This window comes from Hibiscus syriacus, unplaced genomic scaffold (assembly GCF_006381635.1).
Source record: "Hibiscus syriacus cultivar Baekdansim isolate YM2019G1 unplaced genomic scaffold, ASM638163v2 tig00110940_pilon, whole genome shotgun sequence".
Lineage (NCBI taxonomy): Eukaryota > Viridiplantae > Streptophyta > Magnoliopsida > Malvales > Malvaceae > Hibiscus > Hibiscus syriacus.
Window position 1 is genome coordinate 2,112,473 of NW_024062923.1, and position 18,459 is coordinate 2,130,931.

The 18,459-nt window shown below is 33.2% G+C and overlaps 2 protein-coding genes and 1 pseudogene across 3 annotated transcripts; 1 reads left to right on the top strand and 2 right to left on the bottom strand.

Moving 5' to 3' along the window:
* Positions 1 to 3,977: 3,977 nt before the first annotated feature.
* LOC120147409 (RING-H2 finger protein ATL46-like) lies at positions 3,978 to 5,855 on the top strand. Of its 2 annotated transcripts, XM_039160785.1 has the most exons (3): positions 3,980 to 4,362; positions 4,401 to 5,390; positions 5,425 to 5,627. In XM_039160785.1, the coding sequence occupies exons 2-3, from the start codon at positions 4,453 to 4,455 to the stop codon at positions 5,480 to 5,482; spliced, it is 996 nt and encodes a 331-aa protein (XP_039016716.1). In that variant the 5' UTR covers positions 3,980 to 4,362; positions 4,401 to 4,452; the 3' UTR covers positions 5,483 to 5,627. The 2 variants fall into 2 exon arrangements, with proteins under 2 accessions (XP_039016715.1, XP_039016716.1); XM_039160784.1 differs by having other exon boundaries at positions 3,978 to 4,362; positions 4,401 to 5,855.
* Positions 5,856 to 8,980: 3,125 nt separating this feature from the next.
* LOC120147504 lies at positions 8,981 to 9,448 on the bottom strand. The gene has a single exon (XM_039160865.1). The coding sequence runs from the start codon at positions 9,446 to 9,448 to the stop codon at positions 8,981 to 8,983; it is 468 nt and encodes a 155-aa protein (XP_039016796.1).
* A 584-nt stretch (positions 9,449 to 10,032) lies between these two features.
* On the bottom strand, positions 10,033 to 13,176 carry LOC120147675 (annotated as a pseudogene).
* Positions 13,177 to 18,459: the final 5,283 nt, after the last annotated feature.

Genomic DNA, 18,459 nt, shown 5'->3' on the forward strand with positions numbered 1-18,459 from the left:
AGACACTCTGTCTATTTCCACTTGTACAATTTATAGCGAATTTTCAAAGTTGACTGACAAAAATTGTTTTAAACAGGATATGATATCCTATTTTCTGACCTATCACTGATTAAAAATTCATATATTTTTTATACTTCTCGAAATAAGTATTCATTTGTTCTAAATGAAACTAGACTGATAGAAGAATCTAATGGTGTAAGATTCATCCTCTAATCATTTTTGTAGATTTTTTTTATGATTTTCTAAACTTACTGTTCAAAACATAATTTCTAGGTAGATTTTACCAACTAGTGTCATGACTTATTCACTAATTCTATTAGCTTACTAAATAAACATATAAACTTGAATCACACTTCACATAATACTAGGAGTCGCTTCTTAACGTAACTCCGACACTGGCTCATCGCAAGCCAATGTTTGGTTGAAACATATATACAAATGAAATGCACTCACATTTGCCTCGCTATCAAATCTTTTCCACAATAATCTTCTCGATCCTACAATTTTTCCTTCCCTTTCAAGATACTTGAATCACTAAATTTACTGTGGACTACCAATATCATATAATAACATAGAGTATTCAAATTATCCGTTAGTATTGAACTAACATAATCTAAACTTAAATATAAAATTTGATAAAAATAAATTTGATACTTAAATTGATATAAAACTAAATCGTACTTCCATCGTAATTTCAAACTTCTCAAAATAATTCTTAAATTCCATGAATATTTCGTTTCACTATTAACTCTTCAACTTTTACTAACTTCATAATCCAACCACTAATTATGATTTTTTTTTGGAATTCATATCAAGTTTACTATTTAATTAATAATGGCCCTTCACCATTATGATCATTTCACATTAACCATGTAAAATTTCCAGCACCTCAATAAAATATTTAAATCAACACTTAAATATTCAAAAGCTTGCCATTTCATCCTTAACTTTCTTAGACTTGTCAAATTCAACCACACAACTTGATAAACCTAGAATTAAATCTCAACTTAAGAATTAAACCCAAAAATCAGCGTATTAAATAAATTTCCAGCATTACAATAATTTACTCAAATGATACTTCCACATTTAATAAACTTAAAATCAAGTCCCCATAATATTGAGACTTTTCGAATTACACCCTCAAATTTTGTTCCAAACAACTTTCCAACTTAAATTTCCAGTATTTAAAACTATAAAAAACCAGCATTAACCCTTCAAATATTACATTCTTGCAATAATATCCCACAATTCTCAAAACTTGTATATTAACCCTTTCACTAACTCAGGGCTCCAAGTCACATATAACACTTTTAATATCAATTCTAGACCATAGGAAATTTTTCAATATTTTTCCCTAATTTTTCCCCAATGGTTGAATGTCACTATGATCATTCTATTCTATTCTTCAAATCTTTAAATGCTTTTTAAATCAATTCTACAAATCCATTTAAATCACCAAATTGAAATCATTCCACCAAAACAAATCAAATGCTTTAAATCATTCTATTGATTTTAAACATCAAATAACCATCCAATTCGCCAAAACTCTAATTAGGCCAACATGCTTTAAATCATTCTAATAATCTTTCATTAATTTTCCAACATCAAAAACATAATAATCTTTCATTAATTTTTCAAACTCCAAAAACCCTACATAAACCCTAACCTTCAATCTCAACATATAAGCATATTCACTATGAAATATTGGTACCAAATGATAGAGAATTTCATGTAGATTAATTCTCTAATTCATAATTTAGTCTAAAAATCAATCATGTAAGCTTAAAAATCAAAAATAAAATGTTTACCTTAGAGAAATGGTGGTTTCGGCCAAGCTTGAAGAAGGAGTTGATTTTGTGCTAATTTTCTTGATTAATCTAGTATTTATTAACCTTGATACATGACACTTTAATAATATAATTTAATTTAAATTCAATTAATGAGAAATCCCAAAAATATCATTAATGAAACTTGATAATTATCAAATGTCATTGCATTATCTTCCATTAAAATATTCTTAGTCAAAGATAAATCAACTCGACTTTGACTTTTCACTTTGGCCATGCAATTTTGAAAATTGCACTTTAGTCACTAAAATTTCATTGTTCGACCTAAACTGAAAAATTACACCAATTTTCTTTGATCTAAAATATGGAAATAATATTTCCAACCATTTTCTAACATCCTTCAATTTTTCATAAATTTCAGATTATCCGATTTCAATACCGAACTTTATTGTTTTATACCTTTTAACACAAATCCCGTATCGAAAATCTGATTCCCACAAAAATCATTGCTTTAGGCCAAATTGTTCATTTACAAGCTAAAATCTATAAATTTTCAAAATTATAATTTTGGTCTCTATACTTTTACAAAGTTTATACTTTAACCCTTAAACTTTCAAAACTTACATTTTAGTCACTAGTCAAATTTGGGCTATTACAAAGACATTCTTTTCAATACTTCTAAACCTCATTCTTTGATTTTTTTAATCTTAAATTTTCAACCCAAAATCTGGATATCTGACACTAATTGCATTTATTTATACTATTTATTGGATTTTTAATTGTTAATTTGAAATTATTTAATTAGAAATAATTAAAATAATTTTAATTTTAAGGATGATAAATAATATTTTTGAAATAATAAATATTGTTCACTCAAATACACATATATCAAAGATTAGTTATTATTTAATTATCTGACTAATTTTGATGTTAGTAGTTAAGTGATCATCAATTTAGTTGATAAAACGCAATATTATCCTTATTTATAAAGAGAATAGAATATTAATGTGAAGATGTTGTCTTTTCATATACAAAATTTTAAATAAAACTACCAATACTCAACGTTTGAGATTCAACTTATGACCAATAGATTTGATACACAAAACCTTTTATTCCTTACTTATTATAAGGGACGGAGATCCCTTATGCCCAAGGGAGCCGACCTTTAAAATTTATATATTTGATATAATTTTAATTTAATAGTATTTTGATTCATATAAAAATAATAAAATTTATTAAATATTTAATCAAGTAGGGGTCGAACTAAAGAATGATAAGTCTTGTTCTCAACTTTTTGATTTAATTACTATTTAGTCATTGTAAGTTTAAATATTAGATAAATTAGAAGTTATTTTTTGAGTTTTGAGTTTTGCGATTTTTTTTAATTTATGGTGAATACAAGGTAATATTTGTAAAAAGACTTTAAATTATTTGACAATGAACGCTCATACCCCTACACACGTGCTTGAACTCGGGACTTCAATGATAACAACAATCATTTAATCACTAAGGTCACTTAGTTCATGCTGAATTTCGAATTTAAATACCTAATAAGTGTTTATGTTTTTCTTAAATAGTATAATATTTTAGCATCTGCCAATATTTAATTATGGCTCCGTCTGTGTTTATAATCATTTAATAATTTAATAATAATAAATATATTTACATAAAATATTTTTAAATTACATTTATATATTATTTAATCTCTTCACTGGATTTAGTATCACCGATTAATCAATCACCAATTCTATATAAGTTGAATCGTTTTTATATAAAAATCTATACACCATTCATAATTAAATAAGTTATGAATTCTTAATTAAAATAGTTGAATATGATTTGTCACCTGAATCATAATTGCCACATATAATACAATTTTATTATCATATATAATAGTATATCTTAAAATATGTATTATATTTCTGCCCAAAAAAAGCCATTTTCATGTTATTAGCGAAAGAGCCATCAATCAATGTAATTGTAATATCAAAAACCCAAAATGATTAAATGGAACTAAATAAACTTTTTAGACTTTTAACCCAACCTCTCAATGAAAAACCAAAACCATTAATAGGACAGCATCAAACCTGTCTGCTTGTGGTTGACCATTTGCACCCCACGCGCTCACATTGAGGAGTGGAGCCGAAATTCCGGTGCTTCTCTTTGGCATCCTTTAAACTTTAGCTCCTCTCTCTCACTTGGAAACTGCAACTGCTGTTCTGCCATTCTCTCTTGTTACTGCCTTTTTCTCACCAAAAACTAGAAAGGGAAGGGGACGACTCACATTTTAAAAGAGGAAAAGCAAAAAAAAAAAAAGGAAAAGAAAAAGAAGTGATTTTTGAGGTTGGGTTTGTGATAAATACTGGGATTAGATACCCTTCTTCACTTTCCTCTTCTCTCTTCCATTTTGAAGGCATGTAAATTTTTCAAAGACTCAATTCTTTTCTTACGTTAGGTTAGTTTAATGGATTGTTAAAAGGAAAACGGGTTTTGGTTGTGGAGGATATAAAGGAAGAAAAGGAAATTTGTGGAGAATAATATGGTGTTCCTGTCCTGTGAAAAGGAAAGGTTTTGTTTTGAGCATTGTTTTTGAGGCTTGAAATATGAGGTGGGTTTGAGTTTTTAATTTCTGGTTTTGTTTTTGGGGTTTCAGAGTTATGGTTTTATGATGTGTAGGATGTTAGAAAGCAACCATTTGAAGATGTCTTGGGTTCATCATCAACATCACCATCATCTGCAAATCAAGCAAAAAGATGGTTACTTTCAATATCCACCCCCTCTTCTTCCATCTCCTTTAACTGCTACAGCTTTTCATAGAGATTCAAACCCTTCACCACCATCATCCTCTGGTACTAGAATCAGCCCTGCTGTTCTTTTCATTATAGTTATCTTGGCTGTTCTGTTTTTCATCTCTGGTCTCCTCCATCTGCTTGTTAGATTCCTTATAAAGCATCCATCTTCATCTACATCTTCTCAATCTAATACTAGATACCCTGAGATGTCCACCTCTGATGCTCTTCAAAGACAGCTCCAACAGCTGTTCCACCTCCATGATTCTGGTTTAGATCAAGCTTTCATTGATGCTTTACCTGTTTTCCATTACAAGGAAATAGTTGGTCCCAAGGAGCCCTTTGACTGTGCTGTTTGTTTATGCGAGTTTTCTGAGAAAGATAAGCTGAGATTGCTTCCTATGTGTAGCCATGCTTTTCATATAAACTGTATTGACACTTGGCTGTTGTCCAACTCAACATGCCCTCTCTGTAGAGGCACCCTTTTTGCGCCTGGGTTTTCAATGGAGAACCCAGTCTTTGATTTTGATGACATTAGGGAAGATGAAGGGTGTGGTGGCAATGATGAAAATGGGTACACCCCTTGTCAGAAAACAGTGGAAATGGAGGAAATTGTTGTTGACAAAGGGGTGTTGCCTGTTACGCTAGGAAAATTCAGAAGGCTAAGTGGTGAACCAGACGAGGCTGGTGGTGAAACCAGTAGCAGCAACTTAGATGCAAGGAGGTGTTTTTCAATGGGTTCATATCAGTATGTGCTTGGCAATTCAGATCTGAGGGTTACCCTCTCTATTGGTCGACACAGCGGCCAACACCAAGGAAGTGGTATTAAGTTATCTAGAGGCTCAGATCAGAATGGGAATTCGTCGGCCGAAAGAGATTCCGAAGAGAAAAAGATTAGTAGTATGAGTAAAGGGGAAAGCTTTTCGGTTTCCAAGATCTGGCTTTGGTCTAAGAAAGGCAAATTCTCAAGCTCTTCAGATGCTCAAATTGGTATGCCATCATCTCTTAACTCAGACCTCCCATGGCTGAAGAAATCACAAGAAGAATGAAAGGTTAACGTTATCCTACACAATTGATCAAATCGAACTTTATTGTGCTTTATCTTGTCTCTCATGTCACATGTTTTTGTTCTGAAATCTGAAACTTGAAAAATTACTCACCAATCACCATGCCATTTGCTTTGTTTGTAAAAATTGAATGGAATGAGAGGAATAGAATTAATGTTGGAAAAAAGGGTCATTTGTACTACTGAAGTTCATGTGTCGTATCCTGTAAAAGAAGATATTTCATACATATATTTTCCACGGTTTTGCACATCTCAGCAATCTAATATCATCTGATCCTTTTAGCATCATGACAGCTTTTTAGTTAAGCCACAGGTAAGTTCATGTGGAAGGTTATAGTCCAAGTATATTATTTGGTCTAAGGTAGTACTTGGCTTCTTATTAATGTTTGATGCGAGTATGTTATGTGCGATATATCTAGATATATATATCGAACGTAAGTCTAGTTCACCAATGTATTTAGGACAAGGACAACTGCAAATATCATAGATGTTACTGCAATCTTCTGTGTCAAATATTGAGGACTAAATTGAGTATTTTCACTTTCATGTCATAGATACAGTGTCTCATAAATTCTGGAAATCATAGTTCTGCACTAATATACATTAGGAAATATGATATAAAATACTAACGGATGTGTTAAAATTTAAATAATATATTATTAATGTATTAAAATTTCTACAAATATAATATTTTAAATATGATTAGATAAAAATATATGAATGACACTAATATCGTGGTTAGATCTAATTATCAATCAGATTATTTATCAAGTTTGAGGAAGTGCCTACACCTGGCTATAAATCCAAGAGTCAAAAGAGGAAGGAACAAAAAAGATGCTCTAAATTATATTTAATCTTTAGTGTGCATGTGCCTTTTGATTATCAAAACTAAAATTTATTTATTTTTGTCATTTATCATTAAAGAGTGTTTTTATTTGGATAATTATGCCATTAAATAATTAACAATCCTTTTGATAATTATTTCTTCAGTAAAATTATACTGAAAAAAATAAGAAAAATATGAAATGTTTACCAAGAAAATCAAACTTGAAATCTCTTTTTAGGGGTATAATGCATTACCATTATAATATCACTATATTAAGATCTGAAGCATTTAAATGATAATATTAATAATATCATATATTTACATTGATGGAGAAAAAATTAAATAATAAAATAGGTATAGTTTGAATTTGTTTTATATTAAGCCTTTTATTAATCAATATCTAGGGTATATTTTAGTTTAAACATGGTCTGCAACAATTCTTCGACAGAATATGCAGAAATTGCGTATGATGATACATACATAAATGTTTTAATTTATATTTAAACTATGATGTTATGTCATGTATATAAATATACATTTGCAGTATTTATGTTTTAAGATTCTTACATGAGTTGAAAGGAAGTGTCGAACAAAGACTGTTCAGAAATGAAGTATTGGTGGGGACCACCCATAAATCGTTGCCTGTCAGAAGCTTAGAATCATGTGAAGCTGTGACCCATCAGTAATCTCCTGAAAAATCAATGCATTTGAATGAGGTATATTTTGTCTCTTCTTCTATGACCGCCTTGCAATTACAAAGGACATTGCATTCCATGATTATAATCTACATATAATGTTGGATTATTCAATGAACAAACACATATACGAATAATTTAAATATTTTGTTATTCAATTATAATATATTTAATATTAATATATGTGTTTAATTTTGCTTACAATGTAATTAGTAATGCCTAAATTTTATTATTTAACATCCAAAACTAACCAAAATGTTTGTTTAGTTAAATTTGTTTAGATTTATTTATTTGTTTATTATTTTTTGAATATATTCATTTATATTTTTATAGATATTTGTTAACAAATTAATTTAATTAAAAACACAAAACACACCTAGTTTTAAACAAAGTGAATTTAAGTGTAAATTTAAACTTTTATTAAACATAAACCGAATACAAATCAAAATAAATAAACAAAAATAAATACGATTAATTTTATGATAGAGTTGTCTCTAATCAATTTCCTATTACCCCTTAAAATAACATTTAGCAATAATCACCGTACTTGTATATATATATTACTAAAAAATGACTCTAATTAGTGCAAAATCACGATCATTTCTCTTTATATGTATTGAGAGGATATATATATTTAATTAGTACAAAATCACGCTCTTTTTTTTTTTGATAAATGTTTGATTTTATTACCCAAATAGCTAGCAGTGAGCTGCTACAAAATACAATCAATGTTTGAATTTACAAAGATCATCATAAATGAAAAAAGCAAATGAAGATACAATTAAATAATATCCCATTGGTTACAAAGGGAAACATTAGCAGTGTGTAAGCGATTAATATGCCTTCCCCTTAGTTTGAATCCAGCAATTTCCTTGATTAAACTGAACATAGCTTCAACTGTTGATGCTTGAGATTGAAAAATCACACTCTTATATATATATATGGGCTAAAATTAACTTATATAATGTGAAACTTTTTTAGTTATATACATAGGCTAAGATTTACTTATGTAATACATTTTTTTTAATTTTACATAGATTTAGGACTGTTGGATGAGTAGAAATTTATTGTCGAGATTAATTCCTTATTTGTTTCAATGAATATCTTTTTATTTTCTAATGTTAATCTCAACATTTTATTTTCACGAATCTAACTATCGTAAATTCATGTATGATAAGAAACGCTTGAATCAATGGCCTTCGGACAATGTTAAAGCCTAAAGGGATAGCTAATTAGCAAACCTAAGAAACAAAGTGATACACTACGATACAATACAAACCCACTGCCACTCGTTTCAACGTAAAAAATCAATATATACATAAAGGATGAATATTCAATTGATCCGAGTCGAACAAAAATATTTTAAATTAATTGAGTTGAAATTCATTTTGAGTAAAAAATGAAACTATAGCAAATTCAACTTGAGTTCAAATTCATTTTTTATATATAGTTTAAGCCTAACTCAACTTATTATACTCTGAGTTCATGTCAGTTTAATCGTATACTATAGGGAATCAATCTACCATCCTTTTCAAAAATATCAAATGCAAAATAAAATACACAGAGAATGCACTTCATCCAAATATGTGATCCAAAACCAAAGTATTTAAACATTGAGAAATGCGAAATTAAAATGTTAAAGAAGATAGTGAAACGGGTGTTTGAACTTTCAATTTTGATAAATATGATGAATTTACAGTTCATCGAAGGTATAAATTTGTTGTTATATGATTCGATCTATTTTATGACTAGCCAAACACATAAAATTCTCGTCTCCCTTGTTCATGTAATTGTTTTTTTTTTCCTTCATAAAACAATTAATAATTCCCCTTTTTGTCGAAATCCATGATGGATTTAGCTGAGACAGTTGATGAGGCGTACCTGGAATAGAAGTTCCGGTTGAAAAAATCCTCATCGACTCCGTCATCAAAATTAAGGGAGTAGCTCTGATAATCGTAATGGAATTTCCCCCTGTCACCGTTGCCGTTTTTATTCTTGATGAACCGCCGTACAAATGAATTCAATTTCGATCTCGCCACCAACTCCGACCATTGCCTAACCTTCTTCCACCCTCGGATCCACCGCGACTCTTTATGACTTGTATTCTGTGAGGCAGCAGAGCTGCTATCATCGGTCGCGATTCGTTGCCACCAGTTTGATTTGACGGTGGAGCCAGATGGCATACAACAACAACAACAGAAGCCTCGGTTGGAGAACTTGAGTTCGTTGATGTTGTCTTCACCGACGCCGGACATCGCCTCCTCCGTCGTATCAAGTGGCGGCATTTTCCGGGGGAAGTGAAGAGACGATCAGAGAATTCCGGTTACGATTAACAGCAAAAATGGGAAAAAAGTTAAAAAAAATTCTTCCCAAGAGAGAAATATAGACATTTTAACGGAAACAGTGGGAAGTTTGTAACAGCTTCCTAAAGGGTAAACTGTATAGATGGTCACTAAATTTTCAAATCATTTATTTGGGTCACAACAATTTCGACTTGAGTTTGGAAAAGAATTTTTTTATTAAAATTTTGTTTTGTTGCATAGAATTTTAAAAGTTTGTCCATTCTTAAAATTTTATAAGTTTGTCCTCCTAACTGTTTTCGTCCCTAGAAATATATTTTTAGATCAAGTATCCAACATTATAATTTTAGAATTCAAATATCCAACATTATATAATACCAAAATCAAAGAAAAAAATGAACAAAAAAGTAAAAAAAAAACTTTTAGATCAAACAAAAAACATATTTTACATCCTTTTATGTGAAACAAACATGGAAACTAACAACATATGTAAAAAACTAAATAATAATTAAAAAAAAAAAACTGAAAAACCTTCATCATCCATAGTCTTGCATGTTTCCCATGGCCATGTTCATAGCATTCATATGAACTTTGTGTATCTTTGTTTTACTTTCATTTGATTATAATAAAAGCCAATAGACCAAATGGTCAATAGCCATGGGAGTAACCCATATAATTCAAACGCGGTCGAAGATTGTGATGACCGTAACTGGGATCCCCATAGTCTACTGCCTTTATCACCATGGCTTCGCGCCTTCCATCCTGTTCTTGAACTGCCCCGAAAACAATCTCGTTTGTCTCGCTGTTCTTCTCGTAGTATGTTTGCGGGTTTGATGAATAATGCTTCTGCAGACGCTGCTGTTGCTGATGGTGATGCATCAGCATTTGCTGCTGTTGCTGATAATCAGCATCCCATCCGTTACAGTGAGGCCTGCTTTGCTTGATATGGTGTTTCCTTTCCAGTTCTTTTGCTGGAAATGGGTAACTTCTCTTCGGGTCGGCGTTTGTGTATCTAAGGATGGTGGTTCATCTTCATCGGGGATGACAAAGCTCTCTCGTGTTGGCCATCCTCTTGAGTGCATGGATGATTGCTGATACGGATGTTGAAACTGATAATACTGAGGCTTCCGTCTGAATCCAGAAAATAATCCCCCGAAGATTTCAGCCACGGAGGAACTGGAGTTGAGACGAGCCTACTGATTGAACTGAAGAAGCCCACTTCTGTTTTTTCAGGTTCATTTTCGGGAGGAATTAAAGGAGGCCTGACTGGTTTAGGAGGCCTCTGATACGGCGCCATGGGTGCCATCGTTGCTCCTCTTTTTATTAGAGTTTTCGAGTCCTACAAAGATTGGAACTTGTTAGTCATATCACTTGGAATCCAGCATGTTGGAAACTTATGAACAAAGCATGTATCAGAAAAGTCCTAACATTTCATATCAACACTTGAAAGAAGAGAAAAAAAGGCACTATAATCCGAGAAAGGAGAGATTTTGAAAATCTACGACATTCGATCCGTTTAATAAAACATCAGGTCACTTACACCATGGGAAGAGAACATTGCTTGTACCCTACGCTGTAGCAAGGCGAGCATGTAACCGAAGAAGGCAGTGGCAACAAGCACTGCTATACCTACAATGATCATCCCAGATCTTACAAGATTTTGATGATCTCAAAGGGCAACGGAAAGAGAGTAGCTTGAAAGAGACATACCTGAATGAAAACTGCCATCATACTGATACGAACAATCATCATCATTTAGTTGGATCTCGCGAATTGCCTGGTTTCCTCTATCTACAACCAAAAGAGAGCAGGTACTTCCAATGTAAACCACGTCGAAATCATTTGAAAATTTTGCATCTTCACTTGGACCATCAACATGGCCTCCTCCGCGGCTCCATTTTCCTCCTCCAGCAATAGTTGTAACCCCTACATAAATATATAAAACAATTTCAGCTAAGAGGTTATGTTAGAATGACATTTTATTTAGTGGAATTCAAACCTACAAAACTTATAGAGCAGGGTAGCCGAACTTTAATTATCTGAAATTCCTTGACCATGACTAAATCACCTGATTTACTGATCTTTCTGATAGCCATGTTCATTGTGTCAGCAATGTATATATTTCCACTATCATCCACCGTTAGCCCTTTTGGATGATTCATTCTAGCTTCTCGTGGTTTACCATCTACATGCCCCGAATACCCTTCATATGATCCAGCAAGCAACTTAGGTCTGCCATCTGTAGTTTTGCATACAATATCAGCAAACGGAATATATCTGTACATAGTATGAATATTAACCGAACACCAAGAAATGAACAAGATAAGGTTGAAGAAATCAAAGAAAAATTAAATTCAGAAAGAGAATCCATCCATTTAATAGTCTAAGAACACAAAGAAAAGTCTATACGCTTCACCATCTTTCATAAACTTTAAAAGATTCCAAGAATTAAAACTCCAAAGTGAACTCGAACTACTCACTGTTCAAATCAACAAAGTACTTGTGCTTCATAAAGAAGCTCAAAGGTGTCCAAATATTAGTCAAATGTTGTTTAAAAAGTGAAAGTGCATTCACATAAGGCTTAGAAAGATAAAAGACTGGAAACATGTGTAAATTAGAAGTTTTAAGTGTTCTATAGACAATTGTCAGCTTTGAATAATAAAAAAAGCAAAAAGAGAAGTCTAAATCTAGAAATAGATCTAACATATATGTTACTCGTACTCAATTGTATCACACGCGGATATATGTCGGATACGAATTCTTCAAGAAAACAAAGAGTCCGAGCGACATAAGATGTAACTGTCCGTCCTAAAGTAGAGCCTTCTCCTCAACAAAAGTACATCAAACTCATTCACAACCTTGATTAAGTAATAAGTTAAGAATCTATGGACAACTTACAAGAAAAGAGCCCAAATTAAGTGCCTCATAGAACACAAAATTAATCAACAGAGCCAATTGTTCAATCTTAATCAAACAAATTTGAATGTGAGGTTTGGCAATGCACACAAATCAAAAACCCCAGAAGAAAATATTCTTCAAGGATTAACTTACACCTAGACAATGGCATGGAAATCTTGTAAATGTTACTATTTTCAGCATCCAACACCAAGAGGTCTCCATTGGGGGAAACTTCAACAGAGAATGGTTCAATCCCAAGCTTGCTTCCATCAAAAACTGTTTCCACAGTGTATCCACCTTCAAATTTCATCATGGAACGGCTTGAAACTGCTGAAGAAACAAACCCCAATAATCCCATTAGCTAACAAAAAATAATCTTTACATTACATAAAAGAGAGAATAAAAATCCCAAAAGGCAGAGGAAATAGGATAAATGATTGGGAATTTGAAGTGAAGTTACCAGCTTTGGGTTCTGATTTTAGTGACAATAGCCATTTAACAAGAACAGACACCACATTTGAGACAACTGAAGTTACAATTTCTGCCGAAAAAACACATAAGATAAAATGCAAAGCAAAATTTAAAACAAAAACAGACTGAAAGAAATGGTGAAACCTTTTCATCATACTTACTTGCAGGTGGGGTGGCAGAAACAGAAGAAAACCCATTAAAGATAACCAAGAAAACAAGGGTAAAAATAACCCATTTCCTCACCATTGCTCAAGTTTCTCACTTTAAGATGGAAAACAAAGGAGAAAATGTGTTCAAGCATCGAAGATTTAAGCTACGTTTAAAAACACAAATGTGGGTTTATATATATATTGAGGAGACCCCACAAAAATATCGCTTTGCTTACTTACTAATCGGTAGTAGCCTTTTTGAAGAGACAAAGATGGGAAGGGTTTAAATACCAAAAAGAAGGGAACATTGTTCAATAAAAATAAGAAAAGGCAACCTTAGACCATATAATGAATTGGAGTTCAATCAAAGAATCATATTTTCTGCTTTTTTCTCAAACTTGTTCTTTTCGCATTTAATGGACATTTTCTTCTTAATTTTTATAGTTTTCTTATTTCATTGTTTGTTTGCATGGGTGGATAATTGAGCCGACTCAGTGTTTCTCAAATAGGTGATTTTTCTATATATCATCGTTGAACATTATATTTCTCGATCAGGCATCGTCAGACTATATTTCCCTATCTAACACCTTTTGTAGAAAGGCGCGACCCCTGTAACGCTTTACGTTGATTTGACGTCACGTGTGTAAGGCACGCCCCCTGCAGTGCATCTTATGCTGACATGGTATACACGTGTGTAAAGCACGGCCCCGAGGGCGTGCCTTAGGCCACTTAGGAGTATAGCACAGGGCAGGGGCCGCTCCTTACTTTAACACAATTATTAGGCGCGGAACAGGGGCTGCGCCTTAGCTTTATCTGATATAATTATGTAAGATGCGGTGCATGTACCGCGTCTTGTAGCTTTTCTCAGCTATAAATATCGTTTCTCTGAGGTAACTCCTCACATCTCCTTTCGATTAGAAAAAAATTAATACAACAATCCAACAATCTTCTCATATTTAATTCAGAAGTTCGTACGAGTTTTCGTTATAAGGTAATTTTGTGATAAATTTTTTTATTATACTTATTGTTTATTATGATTATTTGAAAAATATTATACTAATTGTTGTCAATTAATTTCTGTGTTTGTAAAATTAGAAAGCTGGAATATACGTCGAAATAGTTTTGCGGTACATGTAATAATATAAAATTATATTATTTAAATTATTTATGTTTATGTGTAAAAATTTATTGTGTTATATTTTCGTTCATATATTATTTATTTAATCAACATTGTTTCAGTTTTTTTTTTTTGCAGATATAATATTGCCACATTTTTAAGCTCAAAGAATGGCGCGACTTTTAGCTATTGTTTATTATGATGGAGAAATTCGAGAAGATGAAACCGGCGTTGTTTTCGTATCAAATGAGCGTGTTAAAATATCATTGAAGAGAAACGTAACTCTTGAGGAGCTGATAACGAAGATTTCAAGGAAGATTCATGTTGGAAGTAGAAGAAGAATGTCGTCGTTGCAGTACAGATTTCCAACATCATTGTTGCCATTAACTTATACAACGTTCAAACTTTTGAACAATGATGATGTTGAAATGATGGTTGAAGCTCAAAGTAATTATTCAGACGCCGATATTGAGATGTATGCAAATTTTATTCAAGTGTGTGTTGTTCGGGGTCAATCATTAAGCTCCCACTATGGGCTGGCTGATCAAGTTGATCAAGTTGACAGCCCGACGACAGTAATGTGTAATGATTTTAATGCCATAATGGGAAGACATTCATCCGCAACTCCTTACGATATGTACCGAGGTGGGTCGACGAACAATCCGTATGGCAATATCGCGTCCAGTTCAAGGGGAAGGCATTCATCTGCAAATCCCTTTGACCTTAATATGGAGATGTCATCGACACAACAATCTGTGCAGTTTCCATTTGACACGATGACTTCAAGCTCCAGGGGGAGGCATTCGACTGCGAGCTTTTTCAATCTGAATGTCGATATGCCTTCCAGTTCAAGGGGAAGGCGTGCAAGTGGTAGGTTCTTCGACCTAAATAGGAAGAGCATGGAGGAACATCATCTCCACCAGAAGAACCGCTTCGTGAGCCTGGTGCAGATGGTGCTGAGACTGGACTATTCATTCACCTAGAATCATCGTAATTCAACTCCGATGATGATGATGTGGATGAAGTTCCAGCAAATGTGGCACAAATTGACCCTCCAGCACACATATATGAAGTTGGTTATGGTGCAATGTATAGGCCAAAATTTGCGGATATGCCTCATATCGATGACTATGGATATTACTCATCAATAAATAATGGTGGTTATATTTAGGCATGGAGTTTTCAAGCAAAGAAGAAGCGATAATGGCTATAAAAATTACAATATTTGTAATTCTGTTCAATCGAGAGTCGACCGCTCCACGACAGAAAAATATGTATGCTACTGTACCCGACGCGAAAACGGATGCAATTGGATGGTTCGCGTATCGAAGAGAAGAGGAAAAACAACAGATGAGAACTAACAGTATACAACGGTCCTCACACATGTTTTGCTGGATGGGTCAACCAAGATCATCCCAACTTGGACTCTGAAGTGATATACCAAGCCATCATGCCCATGGTAAAAGCAAGCTCTCAAATAGTTGTTGTTGTGTTGATTTCAGCTATATAATCGCAGTATGAGTACACTGTCTCCTATAAAAAAGCTTGGTTGGCAAAATAAAATGACATTGTCAAACTTCATGGCGAATGGGATGCATCTTACAATGAACTTCTAGGCTGGTGCGGAGGTTGAATCATGGGATAATTGTGGACTTCGAAACCTCCTATGTATACCATAATGATCGAGTTCTCCGCGATCGATGCCAATTCTACCAGGTTTTTTGGACTTACCCGCAATGCGTTAATGCTGTCAAATACTGTAAGCTTGTGGTCCAGATCGACGAGACTTTATTGTATGGAAAATACAAGCAAGTTTTATTATTGACAGTTGTCCAAGATGGCAATCGCAACATTCTTCCAGTTGCTTTTGCTCTTGTCGAAGGAGAAGATACAAATTATTGGTCTTTTTTCCTCAGAGATTTACGTGCACATGTTATCACGAGGGAAAAAATTTGTGTCATTTCAGATCGCGGAGCTGGGATCAAAGCAGCAATGGATTCTTTGGGTCCAATGTGGCAACCACCCTTTGTCCAACATAGGTATTGTATCCGACACATTGCTGTGAACTACCATGGAAGATACAAGAAGAATGATGAGCGTCAATTACTTGTGCGCATGGGTAAGTGAAACTGATGTAGTTTGTTTTCTTTTCGATCCTTTTGATCATGTTAGTAAGTTATACATTTTTTGATTAGGTTACGAACTACTTCCTCGAATCTTTGAATCAATGCTTCAAGATTTGTGGGCGAAGAACGATGAAGGATACGATTACATACGATAAAGAAATGTGGACGAACGCATATGATGGTGGATATCGATATGGACACATGATGACCAACTTGGCAGAGGCAATCAATTCAACCTTAAAGGGTGCACGTCACTTACCTGTAGCGACTTTGGTAAAGACTACATATTTTCGTTTGGTGGCGCTTTTTGTGAAGCTCGGGGGATAAGCTCAAACCTGGATTTAAGGCGGTCATGTGTATCACCCTAGATTAGTTGCAGATCTACATAAAAAATTGTTGCATCAAATGAGATGTCTGTAACAAGTTTCTCTAGAAGGCATGAATGTTTCGTGTTACAGAGTTACTGCGACCTCTTCAAGGGATTGAAGTTGTGTCGTTAAGAGTAAATCTAAGGGATAGAACGTGCGACTACGGATTTTTTCAAGCTCTGAAATATCCATACTCTCATGTGATAGCAGCTTGCTCGCATACACGTCAAGACTATAACTATTTTGTGGATCATGTATACCTACTATATGAAGCTTTTAAGGTATACGAATTTGAGTTCCCCCATAGGTAATGACAAAGACCCTGCTGAGGTTCAAGATTGGCTTCCGATTGTACCAAATCCGAGTTTATTGAGGGAGCGTGGCCGTCCAAAATCCAATCAAATTCATTGCTATATGGATATTCGAGAAAGATCTAGACAAGACATAAGATGTGGGCATTGTAGAAACCTATGACACACTAGAAAAACATGTCCAATTCTGTTGTCATTAAGTAATAATTGATAAGGAAATAATGTAGTTGTTTATCAATTAATAATTATTGTACTTTAATTTGCATTTACTTAAAGTTAATGTTATTCGATAGCCGCTGATGAAGATTAAAAAAATGATACAATTATACGAGATTGGATGTTGGCGTTATATTAACAAATAAATGATATTAACGATACAATAAGTATTAAATGGTAAATGATAATCAAATTACAATAACTAATATTAAATTGTAATAATCATGCATTAAATAAATCAATAAATAATTACTAATAATTTAAATTAAATTAAAACGTTAAAATGTTACCGTATCATCAAAGTGTCGAGATATATGATTTCCATCCAAGCGAAGTAGGTCGTCTTTATATGCAAAACAATTAATTAAATAAAATATTAAATAAATTAAATACTTAAATAAATTAAATACTTAAATAAATTAAATACAAAATATTAAAAATATAATAAAATATACCTTAGACAGAGATTATAAGAGTATTTGAGAGAAGTTGAGAGAATTTGATGTGATGAAAATGATTGAGGATGGGGTATTTATAGGGAGGATTGGGGTGTGAAACGTCGGGGTAGGTGGATAATTATACCCAAGGCACGCCGCAGGGGGCGCCTTACTGACGCGTGACAGATTCTGGGGTAAGGCGCGCCCCTGCACCGCGCTATGCCCCTGTACACACGTGTATACCATGTCAGCATAAGGCGCGCTGTAGGGGGCGCGTCTTACCCCACGTGACGTCAAATCAGCGTAAAGCGCTTTGCGAGGGTCGCGCCTTTCTACAAAGGATGTTAGATCGAAAAATATAGTCTGAACGGTGCCTGATCGGGAAATATATTGTTCAACGGAGATATCAGGAAAATTGCCTCTTAAATAATCAAGGAGGGTTTCAAAAACAAAATGTGTTTTGTTCGGAAAAAGAATAAAATATAAAATATTGTCCGAAATCAGAATTAGACTCTAATATTCAAAGTCTAACTATAATCCAACCTTGTTTTTCAATTTTACATTACTTTCATTGTTTATGTTAATAAGATAAATACATTAAAAGTAAATAAAAAAATTTGGTTGTCCTCCAATTCTAAGGTTTCACCTTAACTAATCCGGATCAAGGCGCGACGCATACCTAGCTTTGAAGGGTGAATCTCCCAATAGAGATTTTTGCATACACAATGACTCAAACTTGAGACATTGCTTAAACGATATTAAGTTGTTTATCACTTAAAATAACCCTTATCGGTAAAATAACATAAACTTTAATTGTGTATAATTATATACATATATTTATATAAAAATATGGAAAGTTTTAAGTATGAGTATTTAACGAGCGAGTTGATCGCGAGTTGGACA

What these genes read in the sequence shown, in the direction of transcription:
- LOC120147409 (XM_039160784.1), top strand. Translation starts at nt 4,453, where the DNA reads ATGATGTGTAGGATGTTAGAAAGCAACCATTTGAAGATGTCTTGGGTT.
- LOC120147504 (XM_039160865.1), bottom strand. Translation starts at nt 9,448, where the DNA reads ATGCCGCCACTTGATACGACGGAGGAGGCGATGTCCGGCGTCGGTGAA.